Raw genomic sequence first — 22,582 nt, forward strand, 5'->3', positions numbered from 1 at the left:
TATGGATCATACCCCTGCTCCCACTGCTGCACAGCCAGGCAGCTGGCAGAGCTGCTGGCACTTCCTATTATTTTTCTCAACACTCTCCTGAAAATTAATTAATTCAATTAATTGATTAAATAAACACTCCTCCACGCTCGGCGGCACTGAGCCAGCTGTGCACGGTGTCAGGCTGCAAGAACATCACCCATTCCCAGGCTGACTTCCCAGGTCCTGGTCTCAGTGACAGGAAATTGGGGGAATTTGGGAAGGAATTGGGGCTGGTGAGTGAGGGGTTGCAATGCAACCTTCAGCAAAAAGCTGCACACAAACCTCTGAAGTTGCTGCATTTCCACGCAGGTTGCGAAGCCTTCCCTTGTTTCTTAGTGATGCTGTGAGATGCTTTGAATCCTTAGATGAAAGGAACTAAATTAGGACAGATCATTATTTCCTGTTTTCTGGTTTATATTTAGAGGAAAAGCTGATACCTCTGGCAGATCGCACTAACACTGAAATCAAACCTCTGTCCTGCTTCTAACTGGTCTCTCTACAGGGATCCAAGTTCCAGAGGGTGAGAAGTGATGGGAGCCCCCTGAGAGATGGTGAGGAGGTGGGCTGAACACCCCAGCAGCCCCCTTCCTCCAGCATTCCATAGCCAGCACCCAGGTGTTGGGAATGGGCACTTCATCTATTTTTGCCCTCCTGAGGTCCTTCGCAAGTGGCACCTGTGCCAAGGGGTCCTGGGTAGAGGCCAAGCCCCACAGAGGCACCTAATCCCCCCAGAACACTGTGCCCTCTCCCCATCCTCCCAAGTTTTAATTTCCCCTCCTTTCCAGAAGACCTGGATGCCAAGGGCTGGATCCTGGTTCAGCTTCCACACTCCCTGGCCTGGGGGATGTCCCATCCCATCCCCCCACCCCAGGCACTAGTGGGAGAAGCTGCACCCTCAGCAGTTCTGCTCTGGTTTGTGGATGGCTCGTTGGTATCTCCCTGCCTGCCTGAGGAATAATATTGAATGGGCCTTATCTCTCCCGAGAAAATATCGACCCGGAGTTTTAATGGTTTTCCACTAACGAGCCACAATGAGTGTCACTGGGCACCACTGATAAAGAAGGAAGGCTCAGCCCCACAGCTCTGACAGGCAGTTTCACCCCCAATCCAAGTCTCTGTTACGAGACAAAACAAACAAAAAAAAAAAAAGGAAAGAAAAAAGGCAAAAGATTTTACTGCTCTTTTCACTCAATAAGTCTGAGGACAGATTTTCAATTCTGGCTTCACCAAAGGGAGGAAGAGACGAGGGAAAGGGACAGGAGATTAAATGCATTAGTTTATTTTGGGAAGTCTTTCTAAAGGGGGAAAAATAATATTAAAAAAAAAAAAAAGAAAGGAAAAAAGTGTGACACCAGGGAGACAGGACTCAATTAAAGCAAGACCTTGAAATACATGAGCCAGCAGTCCCGACCACGGGTCCATCAGACTTTCCTGTCAGGCAGCAGGCTTTGGCTCCGGGAGGCTGTGTGGCAGCTAGATCCATCACCTGGGGAAATAACCGCCGGTGCTTACATCTTCAGCAGCTCCTTGATCTACCGATAAACCCGTTAGGGGAAATAAATGGGTTTCTCCTGCCTGGACTGTCCACACCGGGGATGCGATTCGCCATTTCACCCGGCTGCTGATAAGCAGAGGATCAGGAGGGAAAAGCCACTTTAACGATTTCCTAATAAAGCCCCAGATAAGAGCCGAGCAGCGCTATTACCTCCCCCGGCTGTGATTTACAGCCCAGATTGCTGCTCCGGGCTGACTCCACAGGGGAGGATGCCGGTGCAGAGAGAGGTGCTCACCTGGCAGCAGGATGCTGTGAGAGGACACCCACCCTCCCACCAGACCCCCCTGCTCCACTGGCAAGGGAAGGTTTTGATGCCATCAACGTTAAAAACAGGAGAGAAAAAAAAAACACCCCAACCAACTCCAGAAAGAAAGTTCTGAGTGGAATTACTAAGAAGAGCGAGGCTCAGAAACAAAAATTGCCCCTGGCTCCATTTCTAGGTAAGGAAAATGGATTTCCAGAACAATATCATTCTTTTGACACGCCTGTCCTGGTTTCACAGCTGCCAGAAAACAGGTTAGGAAAAAAACCCTGCAAATCTTTAGGAGGCTCTGCTGCCTGAGATGCCACCAGAGATGCCATCAAAAGGTCCAACCCACACCCCAAGGAGACCCCAGGGGCTCCCCACGCACTGGCTGTTCAACAAACTGTCCCATCCACCAGCACTGGAGGGTGCAGCTGACAGCCCCTCATTTGATTTTTATTTGTTTATTTGTAGCTTTGACACCGTTTCCCCCTTTTTCCTCCCCTCCCAGCTGGGGATTAGTTCCTTGCAATTAGCTGTGGGAATTAGAATTGCTTTCGAATGGCAGTTACTCTGCTTCCCTTTAAGTTTCTTTCATGCTCCTACTTAATAAATTGTGAATTTAATGTTTGTATCTTCAGGTCTCCCTCCCAAATGGAAATGTGTCCTGGCCACAGAGATCAGGGCAAGTGCTGGAGACCTGCTTGGGCAAGAGCTTGGGAAGGCAGTGGGATGCTCCAGTGATTGCTCAGGCACAGCCAGGGCCAGAAACAGGCAGAGAAAAGTATTTCCAGGTGACAAAGTCCCTTCTCTTTTACAACAATAATTACCCAATAATGCCCCACAGCCCCGACACACCTACCCCCAGGTAACATATTGGTGGCAATTCTGCACCCAAAGCTGATGTTATCACCCAGCACTGGCATTCCCAAAACAGCCCAGCCTCCACCTTGCCCCTACATGGGATTTTACAGACCAAGGCATTCCCCTGCTCCCAGCTGGGGCTCCATGTGGGATGAGGTAGGAGGGGCTGCTCCCAGCACCCACCCTCCAGTCCCTGTGGCATCCAGAATCCATGAGCCATCACTGACAGACCAACAAGAGAGGCTTTTCCCTAGGAAAAGGTGCCCAGGACTGGGTGCCCACTGATGGGGCAGAGACATGACACGCAATCCCAAAGCTTTACTGAGCCCCATCACCCAAATTTACAGGCTGACTTGAGATCCAACAAGGTTCCAGACAGATCATTATTTCCCATGGCAGCGGCGAAGGTGAACCAGCCGCCTTTTATTTCAGCTTGGAGAAAAATGCTCCTGCCAGGGGATAATTGGGACTCTCTGCGGTGGGAGGCAGTGCTGGGCTGCCGAAAGGTGAAGGCTATTTTAAAGGCAGCTGAGCAGAAACGGTGGAAAAATCTGCCAGGGGAGCTCACGTGTAACAGGCGCTGCCTCCAGAGGCATCCCGAGCCTCTTGGTCTTTAAAACTTGCTCAGATCCCCTATAAAACCAGGTTTTATTTGGTCTTTACAACCCTGGGAGGCAAATTGCTGGTGGCTCCTGCTGGCAAAGCCCCCCAGGCCGGCTCCTGCCCACCCAGCACTCGCAGCAGGCGGGGTGGGTGCTGCAGGACTCTGTGCCAGGGGATGCTTTGAGGCTGAGATGAAAGGTGCCTAGAAAGGTGCTGTTGCTCAGCTCTGCTAAGAGAGGTTTGCGCTGCTTTTATTTAGACACACGCTGGCTGCAAGACACAGAAATTACTTAATCAATCCTTCCCCCTGGCTGGCGTCACAGGCAGGATGGAGGCTGCCCACGCAGTTTGGAGCTGAGGATGATAAACTGCTCTGGGATAATGGCAGTGTCTCCACCTCCTGCCTCACCCAGCACAGGATTTGGGCCAGGCTTGCAGGCTCAGATGGCGGGATGCCCAGAGGACAGGAGCACCCTGTGGTGTCACCCTTCCCGGGGACAGAGCAGGGAGATGGTGAGGGGAGTGGGGCTCTGCCCGATGCTGTAGCACAGCTGAAGGAATGGGACTTTCTCCCAAAACCTGCCACGGAGAGGACAGGCTGGAGGGGCCAGGGCTGCCTGGCCCAGCTCCAGAGAGCAGCTGGGTCACAGGGGAAGACCTCGTGCACTCATCTGTGCCACTGCTCTCCATCAGCCACCACGAGCCATGGGGGACAAGCCTGCCAGGGCCTGGGACCCTGCAGTGACAGTGCCAGGACACGATGCCACCCCACCAGCCTCCCTCCCCAGCTGGGCCAGGAGCTCTCCCATGCAGGGAAGGGCTGGGAGGGAGTTTCCAGCCCATGACTTTTGTGCCACATGTTTTACAGGATGCAGAAGTCTCACCATGGAACACTTCCACACAACAGGAGGGCTGAGCACCAACCTTAACAGCAACACCCTGCTCTGTTGAGCAACCCTACAAAAACAAACCAGGTCACCCCAGCCAGCACCAACCCAGGCAGGGGATGTGCTGGGAGGGGAAAAGCTGGTAGCAGGGAAAACTCCCCCAGAGTGAGATGAATGGCAGTAAGGAAAGCTGAAGAAGTGAAGACAACGCATGGAAGATGGTTTCTTGGAGCCTCCCGTGGTGGCAACATCTGGAGCACACAGTCATGATGTTGCTTTTGCAGCTGCTGAGCTGCTCCCTCTCCCCTTGGTTGCTGCCCACTGGTAATTCCTTTTGGCTGCTGCAGCACATCCTCCTCCCTGCCTGTCATTCAAACCTCGAGTCCCCCCCCACCTCCAATCGTCCCTGGAGGGATGTACAGCTCTGTGCGTGGGTGAAGAGCAGCCTGAGGGGCTGGGGGACTCACTTTGGGCACCTCTGCCCCACTGGGAACACTACCTCAGGAATCAGCATCCTTCCCAGGAGCCCATCCCACCCCTCGCTCCCCAGGGACAGCCTGGGAGCCACTCAGTCCCCCCTGGTTCCTCCTGGGGATACCATGTCCATCCAACCCAGCTGCTCTCCTCGGGCTTTGTCCTTCCCCAGCTCCACATCCACGGCAGGCACCAGCAGCCCCCCCATGCCCCCCCAACACAGCTCTGCTCAAGAACTCCCACAGAAGGGCCGGGTGTTGCTTCCCCTTTAATTTACCACTTGTCAGGGGGAGGGTTAAAAAAAAAAATCAATAAATAAAACAACTCAGGATGCTTGAAGAGGATGAAAACCCTGAAACTGCAGTCTGCTGGTGGCTTGTCCCATTGCCAGAGGGAGGGGAAGGGTGTCCCCAGCCCCTCTCTCTTCCCACCACCCCATCCCAGCACCACCAGGTCCAGGTGGGTTCGGATGCGGTCGGACGATGCTCCTCGGGAAGAAAAATGAAACAGAAGTTCAGGACATGGTCATTCACAGTTGGCTGGTGGATGAAACAACCCCCAGAGTCAGACAGCCCCGGGAGGGACCTGTCCCACCTCCTCGGCCGCTGCAGAGCTTTGAGAAAAAGCCACTCGTCGCACGTCACAAACGCGGTGGGGACACCCCCCATCACAAGCAGTCCCTGCACAGAGCCACTTGTCCTTGCTGGAAGTCACGGCAGGGGCAGAGGCGCCGGTACTTGGTGTTGTAGCCGGCGCAGCTGAAGAGCAGAGGCTCCTTCTGGAGGTAGCACTCGTGGACGTTCTCGGCCACCGCGGGGTACAGATGGTTCATCTCGTACTCAGTGCTGTCACAGGTGATGCTGAGCCTGGGAGTGAGGACAAAGGAGGGTCAGTTCAGTGAGGAGCCTGCCTGGGGGTTCACTGAAGGGGTTTTGTCCTTCCCAGGGAGGTTCCTTGGCAAAGCGTTGGGGCAGATCTTGCTGATCTATGCTTGGCACCCCTTGGCTAAACTCAGTGCTTGTCACCAGCCCAACACACCACACAGGAAGGGATGAGCCTTGCAGCTCAACCTTGTAGCCCAGACATCACCCCAACCCTTGCATGGGCAATGGGTGCCTCAGGATCACCCATAAAAACCCACAGAAATCTTAGGAGTTGGACTCACTGATCTTTGTGGGTCCCCTCCAACTCGGGATATTCTGCAATTCTTTTATAGCCCCTGGCTGACCAAGAGGTCAGTCCACTCTCCATGGACACCTCCTAGAGCAGCTAACATTCCCTGGAATGGGCAAGAGCTCAATGGATGCCCACATGTGCCCTGCTAGCTGGGATTAGCCAGAAAACTGGGCTGGGCGTCAGCAAATGCCCCAAGGAGCAGCAAAAATGCCCAGTGCAGACCTCAACATTCCTCCCCTCCCAGATGCAGATGGAGCAGCAGCGCTGGCATCACCCTCCCACCAACCCCTCTCAAGTGATCAGTCCCTGAGCCAGCTCATTTTAAGTTCTGGAGGAGGACAAGGAGGGGAGAGAGTGAAACCCAAGCCCCAGCTCTAATTTATCATATAAAACTGTCAGTGGGACGTGCAGTGCCTGCCTGACCAGTGTGACAGCCCCGGCAAGGCTCGCATTTTAATTGCCCACAGAGCAGCACGGGGCCCGGTGGCAGATTTATACTCTATTAAAACTTTACCGCTGTGTGTTCAAAATGCAGCTTTACAGAGAGACACGTTAAAAATGAGAGAAAGGCACAGAGCACAGCAGAGAGCACAGAGGAGGGGGAGAGGAACAGGGTGGGACAGAGGCGGAACCGTGCCTGGAAAGGCTGTCATTGCATGAAGCTGGACGGGCAATTCCCTGCCTGCATTGCCTTGGGCACGAAGGCACCTCGGTGGGATTTCATTAGAGGGAACGTGAGGAAAATGGGTGGTGGGGATGGAGGGAGCAAAGGAAACATTGTCTTGCTGTTAGCCCCCTCCCCAAATTCACTGAGAAGGTCACAACTCACTGGAGAAACACCTCCTCCTTGTTGAGGAACCTGAAGAAGGTGGGCTCGCAGACCAGCCCATGTTGCCGGCACGTCTCGGTGCACGTGTGCCGGGTCTCTGACACCCACACCTGCAGGGAGCCCACGGGGGGCCAGGCCTGGGGGTCCTGGCTGGCCCTGGGCGACCACACCAGGTGAGTGGCGTTGGGGGACAGCACCAGCGGGCTCGGAGGGCTTTGCATAGCAGGACTCTTGGTCTTGGGAGGCAGAGGAGGAGACGACGTGGTGCAGAAATCCTAGTGGGAGAGAAGACAATGGGTCAGCGAGCTGAGGGACAGGGAGAGATGTTAAGGAAGGGGACAGGGGCCTTCTGGCAGGACAGGAGGAAACTTGGGATGATGAGTTTGCTCATCAGGTTGAGGTCACTTGCGTGCAGAGATGGCATCTCCTGCTGTGGGGGATAAACACATTGGTCACGTCTTCTCCCAGTGCTGCCTTATTCTCTGCAGCAGAAAGGCCTTGATCCAGCCCTAGCACCCCCAGGTATCCTCCACCAACCCCCAGCATCTTTGGTTCACAACAAACCTCCCCCAGCCCCATCTCCTGGGTGCTTTCTGCAATTAGGGCACTGGTTGCACAATGCCCATGGGAGGGCAGGGATGTTCCCCAGGGAGAAGAGAGAAGGTTGGCCAGGAGAACAGAGAGGGTTCCCCAGCAAGGACAGGGATTCTCCCCCAACCTGGTGCTGAATGTAGGCGTGGATCCGCTCCAGCATCCCCTCGCAGGTGTACTCGTAAGGCAGGTAAGGGTCCACCTATGAAAGGGAAGAGCACAGCACAGGCAGCAAGCAGGGACAGCCTTGCCCTGCCCCTGAGCCCCGTGGCCCAGCATACCAGTGCCCTGGGCATGGCTCTCCCACCCACTGAAGCCCACGGCTCATGTCTGTCCACCAAAGCAAGCAGGGAAGAGTCCTAGGGCTGGAAAAAACCTCACAAGCCATAAAGTGCTAGAGAAAGAGGCAGAAGGAGTACTTTGGGTTCAGCCTGTGTAGTGGTGAAAATGAAATCCCTCTGTTCCATTTTAGTCTCCCTTTTCTCCATTTTAGGTAAGTTATAAAATCATATCAAATCAAATCAGTTTCCATGCTATAGGTCACGCTGAACTTATGCATGAACTGTTTCAGCCCAAGAAACACTCAGCACTGGGGGCAAGAGGGGAGGAATTTTAAAATACTGGGAGTAGGTAGGACTGGTAAAGATGCCAAGTTAATCCAGAGCAACAGTGATCCCAGTGATGCCTCAGGTCTGGTTTAGCATCCTCTGTTCCTCTGACCTCAACACGGCTCGGCCTGCTCAGAGAGAAAAGTCCAGGGCTTCGCTGCCCTGGCACTCCAACCCACAAAACTGGCCAGGGAAAAGCCCAGGGCTGGGACTGGCTGTGAACAATACCTGGAAAAACATCTCTCTTTTCCCACTGCCACGCTGCTGAGGGTTTGCTGCCCAGCACCAGTGGCTGTGATGGGTGGAAGCCAGATCTCTGCCAGTCCCTGCTGGCATGGGCTGGGACGGGGCAGGGAGGCAGCAGCTGGCTGCACACTGGGATGGAGCAAACATTGATGCCCACGTGGATGTCGGTGCTGTCGCTGCACCTCCACGTTGATAAATGCTATTTACAGAGTCACCAGCACTTAAACCATGGAGTATTTTTAGTGTGGGTTACGAAACGCTGCTGGTCTTCAGGAGACTCTGCCCGCACGCACCTCCTGACATGTCCCTGTCCTGAGAGTCACCCTTGGATCCTGGCATGGCAAAGGCCCTTCTCATCCCCCAAACGAGCATGTCCCTGGCACTGCAGTGGCACAGGCTCCAGGGGGAGCAGGCAGGAGCAGGCAGGAGCAGGCAGGAGCAGGCAGGAGCAGGCAGCCGTGCTCACTGCCCTCAGCAGGGCTGGTACGTGGCCATTGTCCCAAGGTCCAGAGTGATTTTCTCCACGGGAAGAGCATTGCCACAAGGGCTGTGTCACTGATGCCCCACTTCCCTCTGGAACAAATTAATTTTTAAGAAACTTTCTGCCCTGGGAAGACGTATTTTGCCACACTCCCTTATTTTTCCAGAGGTGTTACAAGAGCCGGAGGATGTTGGGGCATGGAAGGAGCTGGTCCTGTGACCCCCTTTCCTCTGCTATCTCTGCAAAAGGATTCATGCAAAAGGATTATAAGCAAAACCACCCCAAAGATAATTAATCCAGAAAACACTGCTGCTTCTGTTTTCTGAGCTCTGCACCTCCAAAATAGCTACTTCCTTTTGAAGTACCTGTCAAACCCAAGCTCAAAGGCTCAGTCTGCTGAGAACCCTCTAAGCATCTCCCTGCCATAAATATCCCACCTGAGATCTCAGCCATGCTGGAAATCACAGCTGCTCTGCCTAATTACAGATGTGCATGCTAATCAGAGCTGACACAGTGACAGGCACCAATCCTGCCTCTGAATTCCTGATGGGCTCTCAGTTAACTGGGGCAGAGTGCTGAAAAAAAAAAAAGAAACAAAGCAGAACTGCCCATCTCAGTTCACAGAACCAGGCTGGGGGCTCGATGCTGCCTGGCACCAACTTGGGGGAGACAAACCACCCCTTGCTCAGCATCACCAGTGCTCAGTCTCATCTCAGCACTGCCTTCATGGCTGCAATACTGGGGGGCTTTTCCCAGGACCCTGTTTTGCCAGGCATAGAGCTGATAGAACTCCAAAAATCAGCCTAATTCCCCCAAAACACCGCTGTGGTACCCAGTGGGATGCAGAACATGACTGCAGGATGGAGGCAGAAAACCTCCTTGCGCCTGCAGAGGTGATGCTCCACGTGCAATCCCATCTGCCCATAGACCCCCATGGCCCTGTGGGGTCCAAGGGCATCAGGAGGCTGTGGGCAGAGCCCTCTGCAGCCCCTGCTCCTCCAGCCTCTCTCCCCCTCAGGGGGTCCCCCAAAGCCTCTTGCTCCCCCCTACTCCCCTCTCCCGGTCTCGTTAGGATTCAGCTCGTGCATCCAGGGCTGATAGAAAATGCCAATTTTGAGAAGATAATTGTTTAATTAAAATCTGACGGGCTTGGCCTCCTCTTGACAGCCACATCCTTAATGGCATTCCCTGTGTTGCAAGCTCAGGATGTCCCCAGAGCCCTGGGAGGGGGGAAGAGAGGGATTCTGAGGTGGAGACCACTGCCTGGCAGAACGATGCACAGGACCCATGGGAGAGAGTGGAGGGGTTGGTGAAGATGGACTTTGCCACCCTTTCCCCCAGGTGAGGAACACAGAGCCAGAACTTTCCAGCCCCAGCACTCTCCATCAGCCAAACAGGGAGCTACTGGTGTCCCATGGGGATCCACCACGAGAGCCCTGGTTTTCTAGTCCCCAGCAGGAAGAGAGCAGTAAGTCTCTCTCACTCAAAAGGAAAAGGGGGAAAAAAATCCAAACGTCATCAGACAAATAAGTAGAAAAATAATGCAATTCTCTGCTGGCACGTAACAGCAGGCTGGAACATTTTAACCAGCTATTTTCGCTGTGATGTTTAATGCACTGCTCTTTCAGGCATAGTCTGAAATGTATAATTTTCCATTATAGTCCTGTATGTTTGACTTTAATATAATGAAGCCTTCTCCCTTCACTACACCAGAATATTGGGTCTATTAAATTGCTTGTGCGAGGACTGTTTTTGACAATGGAAAAAGCTGAAGGCCCAGAAAATGGTGGTGCTTGCAAACCTCTCTCTTTCTCCAGCCTGTAACCCCTGGATAACGGCCCTGATCTATCACTGGGACAACCTCCCAGCATCACCTTCCCCATAGGGACACAATTTGTCTCTTTGCCCCATGTCACTGTGCCGGGATTTGATCTCTGACATAGAGGGGTTTGGTGCTTCCACGGTTTTAATTTTCCTTATAAATAGGTCAGGGATGCAAGCCACCAGGGAAATCCAGAACTGCTCCAAGTGGGATGAAAGGCAGAGGCACAGCTTGCCAAAAGCCTTCCCCAGCAATTGCAGGGTGACCCTGAGCAGGTGCCACCTCCAAAAGGACAAGAGAGGGGAGCACAAGGGCTTTTCTGGGGGGAAAAAAACACATATTGCGAACCCAAGCCACGTCCAAGCCGTGATTCAGCTCCCTCTCCAGAAGGAAGAAGTTTTTTTCAGGCAAAACTAGGTTGGTGAAGGATTCCAGCTGCATCCCAACTGCTCTGTTTGCACAAACACACCACGGGAAGCTCTGCTAACCTGGCAGGAGCTGGGGCAGGGCTGGAGCTGTGGGATGGCACATCCCACCCCGAGCTGCAGCCCTGGGTGTCAGCAGTATAAAGTGGGGTGATGTACAGCCCTGCCAGCAGTGACCTGGCTGCAAAGGCACAGGCAGCCTGGGGCAGCCTCAGGTAACACTAAAATATTGCTGAGCATCAGCAAATCCCCCCCAGAACCAAAGCAGGAGCTTGTTGTCAGCTTGACTGTCTCAGAATTACCGCCAGGTTCATGAAATCAGCTCCCAAACTGGTTCCCAGCACTCAGCATCCTGGTTCCCAGTCCCTGGCACTCTGGTTCCCAGCACCCAGCATGACTGCCACCAGGAAAAGCTGATGGCAAAGCATCTCACAGCTTCCCACAACACCCTATACCCCCAAAAATGTTTTGCTGAGTTTTGGCCTGGAAGATGCAAAACCACAGCTGTGGGATAAGTGATTTTTCAGTCATGCAACTACAAAAAAATACTAAATAAAATCAATTTCAGGTCAGTTTTCAGTTTCCAATGTTTCCACCCATCAAGGAGGGGAAAAATGTTGTGTTTCAGGTTCAATCTGTCTGAGCTGGTGAAGCAAAGGGAAATGCATCATTTTGGAAAAAAGCATTTCTTTCAATAAATTGGCAGCATATTTCCAAACAAAGGCAGGCAGATGGGAAACAAAACCATAGTATTTCATTCCAGTAATTTTGAAATGAAATGTTTTGACAGAAAAAAAAAATAAATTGATGGTAGTTATTCTGAAACACAGACAAATTTGTTAGATATTCCAATAACAAAACCCCAGGGGAACAAAAGCTTCGGGGGGAAAAAAAGGAATCAGTAAAATAATTTCTCCAAGTTCCAGTACCTGGCTGGGAACAACAACACTAAACTGTCCAGCCACCAGCTTTCTGCTGTTCCTCCTGCTAATGCCCTTGTTTTCAATTCCTGCTGTAGCAAACAGTATTTTAAAGACAAAATACCCAGGGATTCCTGGAGCCAAAGCCCATAATAAGGCTTTTAAACCTGTAAGGTAGGTCAATTTTTAGGCTTAATTGCCTTGACAGCATCTCTAATAAAGCAGACCTTTCTATTTAAGAGATAAAAAGGAAGGGGGGGGGAAAGAGGTTGCTGTAAGTTATTCACACTCACTCCCTGCTCTGCTTTGGGAGGATTTATACAACGCCTTTAAAAACCCCAGAGAGGTGAGTTGTGGGATTAACTTCTTGGAGGGAAGGAATCACTCCTCTCCACAGTGACTGTGTGTCACAATGCAAGGGGGATGTCAGCAACTGGATTTATTCGTTTGAGGTAAATTTAGGGCTTCAACCTTCAGCTGTTGATGGTAATTCCAGGATCTGGGATGCTTTGTGGGAAGGGACTGAGAGGTGGGGGTCCTTGGTCCAAGAGTGGGAATAGGGAGAAGAGCTGAGACAGGAGCTTGTCTTTGGGCTAAAGAGGGATGGGCATGGCGAGTGCCTGGTGATGGACACAGTGGGTCCCCACACCAGCTCTTCCCATCACACCACCAAGTCCTTCCCTAAAATCCTTTCTAGTTCCTTTATTTTTAACCAGACATTATCATTAGGCACCTAAATGACCTGGCGCACATCCAGTCGACATCGCAGCGCAGCTGCTCAGGAGCCAGCACAGCCCTTTTCCCCCCCTCTCCTTAATGCTCCAATCATTCTTTAATTATTTTAATAGCATGGCAGCACCAGGCTTTGCTATTTTCTTTCTTCTTTTCTGGAAAGGCTGAAAATCTCCTTCCCTCTTCCCGAAACAGCTCTCGGCCGCTCGCCCACAGCGCTGCCTTTGCTTCGGGGCCGTCTCCAGCCCAGATGGTGGAGGGTCAAGCGCCGACAGCTGGCCCAGCAGCCCAGCAGCAGGGATGTAATTATTTTAAATAATTAATTCTAATTATTTAAATTCTAATCGAGATACGGGGATGAATGCGCAAAACAACAACTGTTTTCCTGAGTAAGGTTTGTTCTGTCTTTGCAAATTCACAGAGAAAACGAGCGCGAGGTGAAGAGCTGCGGCAACCGCCTGTGATAAGGTGAGAGACCCGGGCTGATGGCATGGCCACAGCAGCTGATTGTAGCCCCCAAACTGTCACAGACACCCACCTCTGCAGCCTCCAGTGCAGGGAAAAGCTTGGATGTCACCTCTCTGACCAGCATCGCCCCTGTCCCCCCCACAGCCCACCCAGCACTGTGAATCCTGAGCCCCCACAGCCCCACGCAGAGCCCTGGTTTCACAGCACATCACTGTCCTCACGAGGGGAGGGCTCATCCCAGGCAAAGCAAATTGCAAGCAAAATGGCTATCAGCACTTTTCTCCCCTGCAGGAAAATTGACTTTAATAATTTGGACAACTTGAAAGGCTCCTGCCACAGGGCAGGAGGTAAATATTCATGAGGGAGCGTTTCCAGAGCGGGCGCAGCGGGAGTGCTGCCTTCCCCGAGGGTCCTCACGTCCCCCCCTTCCCTACATCCCTTCATCCTTCACAGAGGCAACTCCTGAAGTTATTCCTACTGATTTGCTCCATCTGAACGCCAATGATCAACAGTGAAATGGGGGAATGGCAGGCACAGGGGTCTGCAGCTCTCTGGATACTTGCAGGGAGATGCTTTCTGGGTTTTTCTTTGAATCACACCAGATCCAAGCACTGCTGCACATCTCCAGTAATCTCAGCCTCCTGCTCCCAGACCTCATCTGCCTTATTTCAGCTTCCCCTTGCTCCAGCTCTGCCCAGAGGATCCCTCAAAGGCACAGCTCTGCCCCAGGGAATTGCCTACGATACTCGGTACCAAAGCAAAGTGGGAGCACATGTCCCTCCGAGGCTGCAGGAGAGGAGGATTTCTGCCTTGCACGTGCAAATAATTCCAAAGGAGAAGCAAGGAAGGAAAAGCAATTAATGCCTGAGAGGGAGAGCCAGGCAGCAGCAACTGCTGCTGCTGTCCAACCCCAGCAGCAGGGAGATCACCCCAACACCCACCCCGAGCCATACCTGGGTCCTCATGATGGTTTTGACAGCAGCTTCAAACTCCTCAGAGTTATTATAGTCAACAGTCCACACATGTGGCTTCCCAATGAAGTCTTCAGCGTATGGGTGTTGGGAGGACACCTAAAACACAGCAGTGTCAGCAGGATTTTGCAATCCCTACTGGAACAGCTGCTCCGTCCCATTCACAGCCGTGATGGCAGAGGAGCAGCAGGCTCAGGCATGGACACAATGAGTTTTAACTCCTTGTACACAGGGAGGTGCTGGAAAAAGGTTTCCTCTGAACCTAGCTCCCCCTGTCCTCAGGCTGATGTGCTAAGATTCCCAACAACACTGAAATCCCTCCACAGCCCTGAATATCTCCATAATACAAGCAAAATTTAACTTTGATCTGAGCCATTTGTGGGTCTGGATGGCAAAAACAGACCAAAGCAGGAAAGGTGTGTGAAGGCACCATGTCTCCCAGGTTTGCCAGCTCCAGAAACAAGCCAGAGAGAAAATCCATCACCACTGAAGGCTGGGAAAGTCTGGCACTGGGAGAAAGCAGTGCTGGAAGCTGCATCGCCCTGATGCCACAGGCAGCCCCCACACTGGTACCCCACAGCCACCCACTCAGGCAACTTTTGGGGATCTACCTCTTTTGTTTCAGCCCCACATGGCTGTGAGGCAGCCAGAGCCCTGATCTCCTCTGGGAAGGGAAGAGAGAGGTTGCTGATCAGAGGAGGTATTTTGGGGACACCATGAAATATGGCAGAGGGGCCTGAACCCCTGGCAGCTGGAGGAGGAGAGCAGGCCATGCTCTGTGTTTTATTCTCCAGCTTGCCGTCCTTTCTCATTTCCTTCCCGACAGATTGAACTCCTCCTTCCCCTCTGGCACACAAACACCCTGAGGCATTTCACAGCCCTCACCCCCGGCTGCCATCCCAGCTCCAGGCTGAAGCACAACCACAGCACCCACTGGGATGGGTGATAACACCAGCAGCTAATTCGGGGGGTTCACGGGGCAGACACAGGGGGCCAGGACAGCCCAGTGCCCCCCACCCCAGGATGGTGCTGCCAAGCAGGGCTGTGGCAGGGCTGAGCTGCCTGGTCCCCCAGCTCACTCCCTGAGCACTGCACTGCTTTATCCACTTTATTAATAATAAAAGAGGCAATTTTCTCAAGCCTTTAACTTTTAAAGAGTTCCTGCTCTGCTTAGATTGAATTCCCAGAGACGAGCAAGCCTGGGAGGGATTTTATACCCCTGCAAAAACATGGAGGTCTTGCTGTCCCTCCACGTGGACAAAGGGATGAACAGGGGAGCATCGCCCTGGTTTGGGAGCAGGGTGTGGAATGTGTGTGGATCTGGGCTGGTGGGGAAGGAGCTGGGGTTTGTGGTGTGCAGAAGGCTCCTGCGCCACCTTCTCCTTGGAAACCCCAAACCCACAGCACAGCCCCTTGCATCCAAGCACTCTGGATGGAGACGATGTGATGACAGGAGAGGGGACCCAACCTCCAGGTATCCACATGTGTGCGTGTGGAGAAAATCTCACCAAAAAAAAACAACAAAAAAAAGAATCTCAGTTTAGCAACTGCTCTTCCCCAGGCTGGCCCAAACCCTGGTGCAAATGGGGTGGCTCTATCCATCCCTCCCTCCCTCCCCTCCCATCCCATCCACTCTCCTGCTGCCACACTTGCCTCTCTGGACGTCGGCTTCCCGCGGAAGAACTCGTGGTTGAGGGAGCTGTGCGGGGGGTTGAACCGCGCCTGCAGGAAAACGCAGCCATTGGCGATGGCCTCCAGCGGGGCAGGACCCTCGTAGGGGAACCCAAAGCCAATGAAGAGCTGCAAGGGAGAAAAACCACGTGCTGGTGAGTGGACGTGGCCAGGCCCATAGGGAAGTCTCCCAAATAACCCACCAGCATCCCTCTCTGCTGCTCTGCTCCTGCACACCAAGCCTCTAAGGGAGTTCAACACCCCACAGCTTAAATGTGCTCAAAACTCCCCCTGCTCTACAGCTTAGCTGTACACGGGCCATGGGGTGTCCAGGAGCTGCAAGTTCCCCCATGGTGGTCACAACCACCACACTGCCTCTGTATGGAGCAATATTCCTTTGCCAAAGCTGTTTGGGCTGCTAAATCAAGAATATTTCCCCCAGGCACCAGCTGAAGGCGACCAGGATGTGCCCGCACCCACACATTCCCGCTGAGAATCCCATTTATTTTTATCACAGTGGGGGGAAAAAAAAAACCAACACCCCATTTAGCAATAAATGAATTAATCGGGAAACTTTGTGCTCCGCCTGCGGACAGTCTGCAAGGAGAAACTCATCAGACACATCTTGATCTGGAAGGATGTGTTCTGCTCGGTTCCTGGCTAATTATCCTGGCTGAGAGGCTCACAGCTAATTATCCCAGCTACAAGGCTGGAAGGCAGGTAATGGGGGGCAGGGTCCTGGGATGACTCTCCCCCACCTTGGCCTTCCTCAGCAGCTGCTGGAACTCGTGCTGTGGGAGCAGCCCGTGGTTCTTCACAAACGCCGGGACCTCGGGTGGCCGCTGTGTCTCGTAATAAACGGTGCCATGGATCTCCATGTACTTGTTGAGAATGGCCAGGAACTTCTCCTTGCCCTGGGGAGGAAGGCAGAGGTATGAACTGCACCAGAAGATGGGCCTGACCTATTCCACCGGGGTTGTGGGGGGAGATCTAGCTCTCACACTGCTGTTCCAGAGCACCTGCGATGCTTCAGGTAAACCCACAGCAGTGCAAAATCCACACCCTCCCCTCCTCATTCCTTGCAAACACACGCTTCCCCCCCTACACTTCCAGAGAGCCAGGATGACTGCAGGATCCATCACCCTGACCATCGGCACCTCGAGTTCCTGCCTTCCCTGCCACCTCCAAGGGCAACTTCCACTCTGCAGCTGCTGAATTAAAGACTTCAGCAGATTCAGAGGGAAGTTTGCAAAGACCAGGCCTTGCTAATAGCCTCTTATTCCAAGTAACAAGTACCCAGGATTTTCTTGCTCAGGTTTAATCCTGTTTCACCACCTGGAAAATGAAGGGGATCATCAATTCTCTTCTTTTGGAGGCTTTCCTGCTTTTGCTCTGCAAAGCAACCTTTCCTTTTAGCAATTTCTCTACTGCAGAACTTTTTCTGCTTGAAAAAAACCACAAAGGGACCAGCCTTTGGACACTGCATTTTCAGCTTGTTCCAGTGCTGCAATGGGCCCCGAAAGAGCAGAGACCGGGAGGGAATGAAGAGTTATAAATGGGGAATTTGGGAAAACTGGGTATGTTGCCTTAAAGCCTCCCTGAACGCCGTATTTCTGCCCTCAGCCATGCATCCCTGGACCTCTCCAAGGCTAAAACCAAGCCTTTCTCACCTTATTAAAACTTCAGCTTCTATTGCAAGCCGGAGGTGAGAAGTTCAGAGGGGTAGGAAATGAGAAATATAGGAAAAGCAGGTTTAATTAAATGTTTCTAAATGTCAAAAACATTCTGCTCTGGAAGACAGCATTTGGTCCAAGGCTGGTAAATGGCTCCAGAAGATGAAGGTGTTCTTTGCCTTCCTAGACCACTCAAAATAAGGAAAAATCCCTCCATCTCCTTATTTTATTCCATGGGGCGGCACAAGATGTGAAGCAAAGCCCAGGCAGCCTGGCCTCAAGGAACAGCCACCAGCAAGGACCAGCCTCAGCCCCTTCACACAGTAATAAATGACTCCAAATATGCAGTTTTGTGGAAACTGATGTTGTTTGTGAATTCTGACTAAAAGGAGCAAATGCTTGTAGCACCCAGGGTGGAGGGAAATGTCTGTTCTGAGGTTTTAACTCTCTTTAGTGCCTTCCTAAATTAACCTAACTACGCTCAAATGCAACTTCTGGATAGGAAAATGCGGAGGAATGGTAGAAAAATAAGACAAGATATTACAGTTTCCCTAAAATGAGATTTAGTGGGTTTCAGCAGGTCTTTTAGGGAAACAGCAAAGAGGAGACGGTGTGGCTGGATCCTGGCCCACCACAGGCATCCCTGCTAATTAGTGGCTGCTGATCAGGAAAGATGGGGAAAGGGAGGAGATACAGCCCCCACTGCATCAACCCACATCAATCCTGGCAGCTCCAGAGGACCAAGCCCACGTCAAGGCAAAGTCGACTCCGGTAAAACCTTTTCTCTCCCGAGAAGACGCACAGAGGTAAAGCCCAGCAGCAGCTGGTGAGGTACAGTACCTGCAACTGCAGCAGCCCCAGGCGGTGCATGAAGGGGAAAAATAGAAATAAATCAAGAGACAGTGAGAATGAGCTCCTTTTTAAAACTCTGGAAGGAAAAGAAGCTTGCTAGCTCTGGGTAAGACGGGGGGAGCACACACAGCCCCTGTAGGAGATGCAAGTGGAATGTTTTGGGGGTGCTGTGGGTGCTGTCCCCATACAGTCACCCACCCTATCCCCCAGGTGTAACAGGCACAGGCAGACGGAGGGAGCACAATCCCTTTTCACGGGGTACTTGAAAGCAGAGACAAACCATCCCCATCATAGCGCAGCAATCATTGCAATTAATTAACGGCAATCATTGTAATTAATTACATAAAATCATTGATTTGAAATCCTCAGCCCCAGCAGCCTGCTGGAAGCAAACATCACCCAGAGCAAAGAGCAGGGAATGGCGTCTCACCAGCCTCTCCCTGTTTGCTCAGAGGCATTGGATGTGTCATATCACTCCTCTAGGAACGGGACAAGGATGGTCCTCTACAAACACACTGAGAAAAGCCAGAGGCTGCTGCTGCCTCCGAGTTGTGCCTACGGCTACCCCTGCCTGCCTGGGCTCTCCCCACCATCCCAAGGACACCCACCTTCCAGATGCTGGCCTCCTTCCCGTACACCACTGCCATGCTGCTCACTTTGTTGGACTTGATGAGCTGCTTCTCTGTCTGGTTGAGCTCCTCTGACACGAAGCCCATGAAGGAGTTGTCGGGGGTGTGAGCTGTGGGCACCAAGGGGAGAAGACACGTGGCTGGAGAGATGCTTTTTGGCACCTCCTGGGGTTGAGGATGCAGCCACATTGCAGCACAGGGACTGGGATGAGCCCGGCTCCAGAGCCTTGCTGGAGCTTGGAGGAAAAATGGCATGAATCCCCATCCAAGTAGCTCATGAAATCCAGGCTTCAGAAGCCACTCAAGTGGCTCTTTACAAAGTGAGGCATTTTTAAGGCTGCCAAAGGGGCTTTATCCAGCCAGGAAAAAGCAACACTTGATTCATCCAGCAGCCAACGGGTCACTGGGCTCCTTTCAGACAAGCACATCTCCTGACTATGCCACAGGCAAATCCAGATCACTGAGCTGCCTCTCACCTTTAGCATCCCAGCTGAAATCAAACCAGGCTTTGCAACCAAACCCACCCCACGCTTCCCTTCCCTGGAGCTGGAAGCTGCTGGCTGTGCCCTGACTGTGCTGGAGCCAGCAACCCATCATGGTGGAAGGAGCCTGGTCTCCTTGAATCATTTCTGCAGCCCAAGAGATTGCCAAGCAGACTTGGGAGCTCCTTGCAGACAGGAGGAAGCAGGAGCAGAGCTGGGGGGACGGCACCGCCCGTGCATCACCTGCTGGAGGAGGTCAGACCTGCCTCTGTAGTACCTGTGAGACCCCCAAACCACCCCGCCGTGCCCCTGCCCCCACTCACGGAACATGGTCATGAACTGGGAGGGCTGGAGGTTCCAGTAGCCCCAGTTGGTGCGGTACCCGCGCAGCGTCGCGTACTCCTCGTGGTTGTACGCCGGCTCCGTCCCGAAGGTGTCGATGACCCGGACGCGGCACCTGGGAGAGCAAACAGGACCCCGGGACCTCACCGTGAGAGAGTCCCACTTCCAGGGACAGCCGGTGCCCCCAGGCAGCTTGTCCCATGTCTGCACCCCAGAGCATCACGAAGAGCCCTCCCCAACCCACTGCTCCTCCCTGCGAGGAGCAATTTCGCCTTGCAGGACTCTCAACTCCCCGGCAGTTGTGAGAACGATGAATCTCCTGAAGACTTATTAATGCTTTTCCCAATATCCTGGGAATGCTGAGGCAGGCATTACCAGCACAAGACTGAGGAGAGAAGGGAAACAACAAGCAAGGGAAGAGCAAAACAAGCTGAATGCGAGAGCAAATGCATTTATTATAAAAGCAATAACGCAGCTTGTCATTTTTCTCTCTAATAAAATTGTGTAGGATAGTGGAAGAGATGGGAAAAAAACATAATAAATAGCAGGACTATCAGCACTAAATTAAATCACATATTTTCCTGGCTGGTGATGTACCAGGGGATGATGACATTTGTCTTGATGCTGAAGGAGCCATGGACAGGGCTCCTTACAAATCCACAAGGCTTACACTTCCCTCTGAGGTGTGCCCACCCCTGGCTGCAGGCACGGAACTGGAAGCACACAACCCCCCCAGGCACATGCAGGGTCTGGTCTCTTCCCAATTCAGTCTCTTTTAATGAGGTTTTATCTTAAACACATGAGGCTCCAGAATGAGCAGAATGCCTCGTGCCACAGCAGCAGGGGACACAGCAAGGCACCAGCCAGGCAAAAATCAAAGGTAAAATCAAAGGGTCTGGCTCCTTGGATGGGGAGGACTATCCCTCGAGGTCATTACCATTAGTCTTTGCTTGCTAATTAATGAAATGGAGAATAAGAGCAGGCAAAGGCTTTGCTTACCTGTATTTCTTAAAGGAGAGCCCCATGTGCTGCTTCATCTGTTGGAGTCCATGGTAGTCGGTGTAAATCAGGTCGAAAGGCAAAGGACTGGTCAAGGGGCAGTTTCCCCGTCCTGGAGGCACCCCTAAGTGACTGGGGAGAAGCAGGAGGGATCAGGGCCCAGCACCATGAAAGCCCTGAAACACAAACACTCATTTCCCTGCCAGGTATTGAACAGGAGCCACCAACCAGCTCCCTCTTTGATGGAGGGGGATGCAGATGGTTCTCCTCTCCCCAGTTTTTATTTCCTGGGCCAAAGATCTGGGGAGTCCTGGTCCCTCCCCATCTTTGCACCTGCTCCAGCTGAGTTCCTGCTCCTCCCACACAGACTGAGAGGCTTCTGCACAGCAATCCCAGACAGGGCTCACCACCATCTCAGTCACCACACACACTCCCTTGGATGTCTCTTGTTGAAGACACCAGATTTCATTTGGTTTCATTGCAATCACATCAGTGACAGACTTGTAAAACCACATATTTCCTCTCCTCTCTTCCTGCAAGGCTCCCAGCTTAGCCTAAAATTCCCTAACAGTTCCTTACAACAGCCATACTCAGCCCCTCTCCCCTCCTCCAGTGGATGAAAACCCAGATAAACTCGACTGCAATCTCTTTATCAAGACCATCAGTTACCTCGCTGCCAGGGTGAGATGTGATTAATCCAGCAAGATACAAGGCTGGTAAACCTGTGGTGTGTCTCCTTCCATTTTCAATTACCTCTGAACTGATGAATCCCTCTCTCCAAAGCTGTTCCACTAAGTCTACCACTGATGTCAGACTGGCAGCCCATCTGCTTGTCTGGACCATGTTTCCTCCTTCTCAGAAAAAAACCTGTGACACCTTCCAGCTTCAGCAGGTTTCTGAAAAATCCTAGTTACATGTACTTGTGATTTCCAAGTGCCAGTTTGTTCAGAAATACAAATGCTTTGCTCCTCAGTTCTAAAGCTCTATAATTTTTTCCTCCTAAAGATCATAATTCCTCACCCTCATAACCCCACAAACACCCAAAAAGCAACAGCAACATCCTCATGGAAAACCGAACCACTGAGCTGGTCTGGTCCACCCAGGCTGTCTCACTCTCACCACGCAGTTGTCCCATTTTGTTCTCAGTCCTTCCAGCAGGGCTGAGGAATTCCTGTTTTATTTTGCAAGTCTGAGCTCAGACACTGTGAAATCTCACCCTTCACTCCTGCCTGCCAAGACGTCTGTCTTTGTTTTCTTCTGGGCTCTTCATTTACTCCTAGCACCTATTTGGAGATGGAAATTTATCCCAGCCATGCCTGTAAGTATTTTTACTTCTTTTAGGAATAAAAGTTCTGGCCACGTCTTAAACTCCCAGGCTTTGAATCCTTCCCTCTTATGTGAGCTCTCTTACTGTTTCTTGTAATTTCTCTGCATTTTCCCTTCTGAACATGAGAATCCTCTTTCCAGCCTACCTGGGTTTTATTTGTTGCTCAGCTGAAGCTCAAATGAACCCACAGCCCAAGGGGGTTCCATAAAGTCCTCATCCCTTCCCTAGCCCTACAGCATTTAACCTATCAATCCCATGGCTGCTTCCAGAGGAAACCAATGGCTCTTCCACCTGGGGAACAGCCAAGGCACACAGTTATCACAAGCATTTGCTCTCCAGTCTCTCATACTCTTCACCAATATCAGAAGGCCAATATCACAGGGAGCCAGAAGTGGGTTGGCCATAAGAGATACTAATGAAGGGCTCTTGGTCTGGTCCTGGCTGTACCTCCCTCTTCTTCTGAACCTGATCTAGTGGAAATGCCCCTGTTCATTGCAGAGGATTGGACCAGAAGACCTTTAAAAAGTCCCTTCCGACTCAAACTATTCCATGATTCTACACGGCTTGCAAGCCCTTGAGCGCTGAGCACCAAGATCCTTCTTCCAGCCCCATCCCAACCAGTGAAGGGTCATCCCAAACTTCTGACCATGACACCCAGAAAGTGTGTAAATGTGGAATAAC

General features: G+C 52.1%; 1 protein-coding gene across 2 annotated transcripts in view; it reads right to left on the reverse strand.

The window, feature by feature from the left end:
* Positions 1-4,909: 4,909 nt before the first annotated feature.
* MGAT5B (alpha-1,6-mannosylglycoprotein 6-beta-N-acetylglucosaminyltransferase B) overlaps positions 4,910-22,582 on the reverse strand; it is a 64,105-nt gene continuing 46,432 nt past the window's right edge. The window contains exons 9-18 of one of the 2 annotated variants that reach the window (XM_027691670.1): positions 20,575-20,706; positions 19,557-19,690; positions 18,731-18,861; positions 18,111-18,116; positions 16,356-16,511; positions 15,580-15,726; positions 13,909-14,025; positions 7,381-7,455; positions 6,663-6,937; positions 4,910-5,523 (exon numbers count right to left, since the gene is read on the reverse strand). In XM_027691670.1, coding sequence (XP_027547471.1) covers positions 5,325-5,523; positions 6,663-6,937; positions 7,381-7,455; positions 13,909-14,025; positions 15,580-15,726; positions 16,356-16,511; positions 18,111-18,116; positions 18,731-18,861; positions 19,557-19,690; positions 20,575-20,706 — 1,372 coding nt within the window. In that variant the 3' untranslated portion in view covers positions 4,910-5,324. The remainder of the gene's footprint in view (positions 5,524-6,662; positions 6,938-7,380; positions 7,456-13,908; positions 14,026-15,579; positions 15,727-16,355; positions 16,512-18,110; positions 18,117-18,730; positions 18,862-19,556; positions 19,691-20,574; positions 20,707-22,582) is intronic. The other variant, XM_027691671.1, reaches the window with a different exon arrangement.

The sequence above is a fragment of the Neopelma chrysocephalum genome, unplaced genomic scaffold, assembly GCF_003984885.1.
Source record: "Neopelma chrysocephalum unplaced genomic scaffold, ASM398488v2 Primary Assembly neopelma1_84, whole genome shotgun sequence".
Taxonomy (NCBI): Eukaryota; Metazoa; Chordata; class Aves; order Passeriformes; family Pipridae; genus Neopelma; species Neopelma chrysocephalum.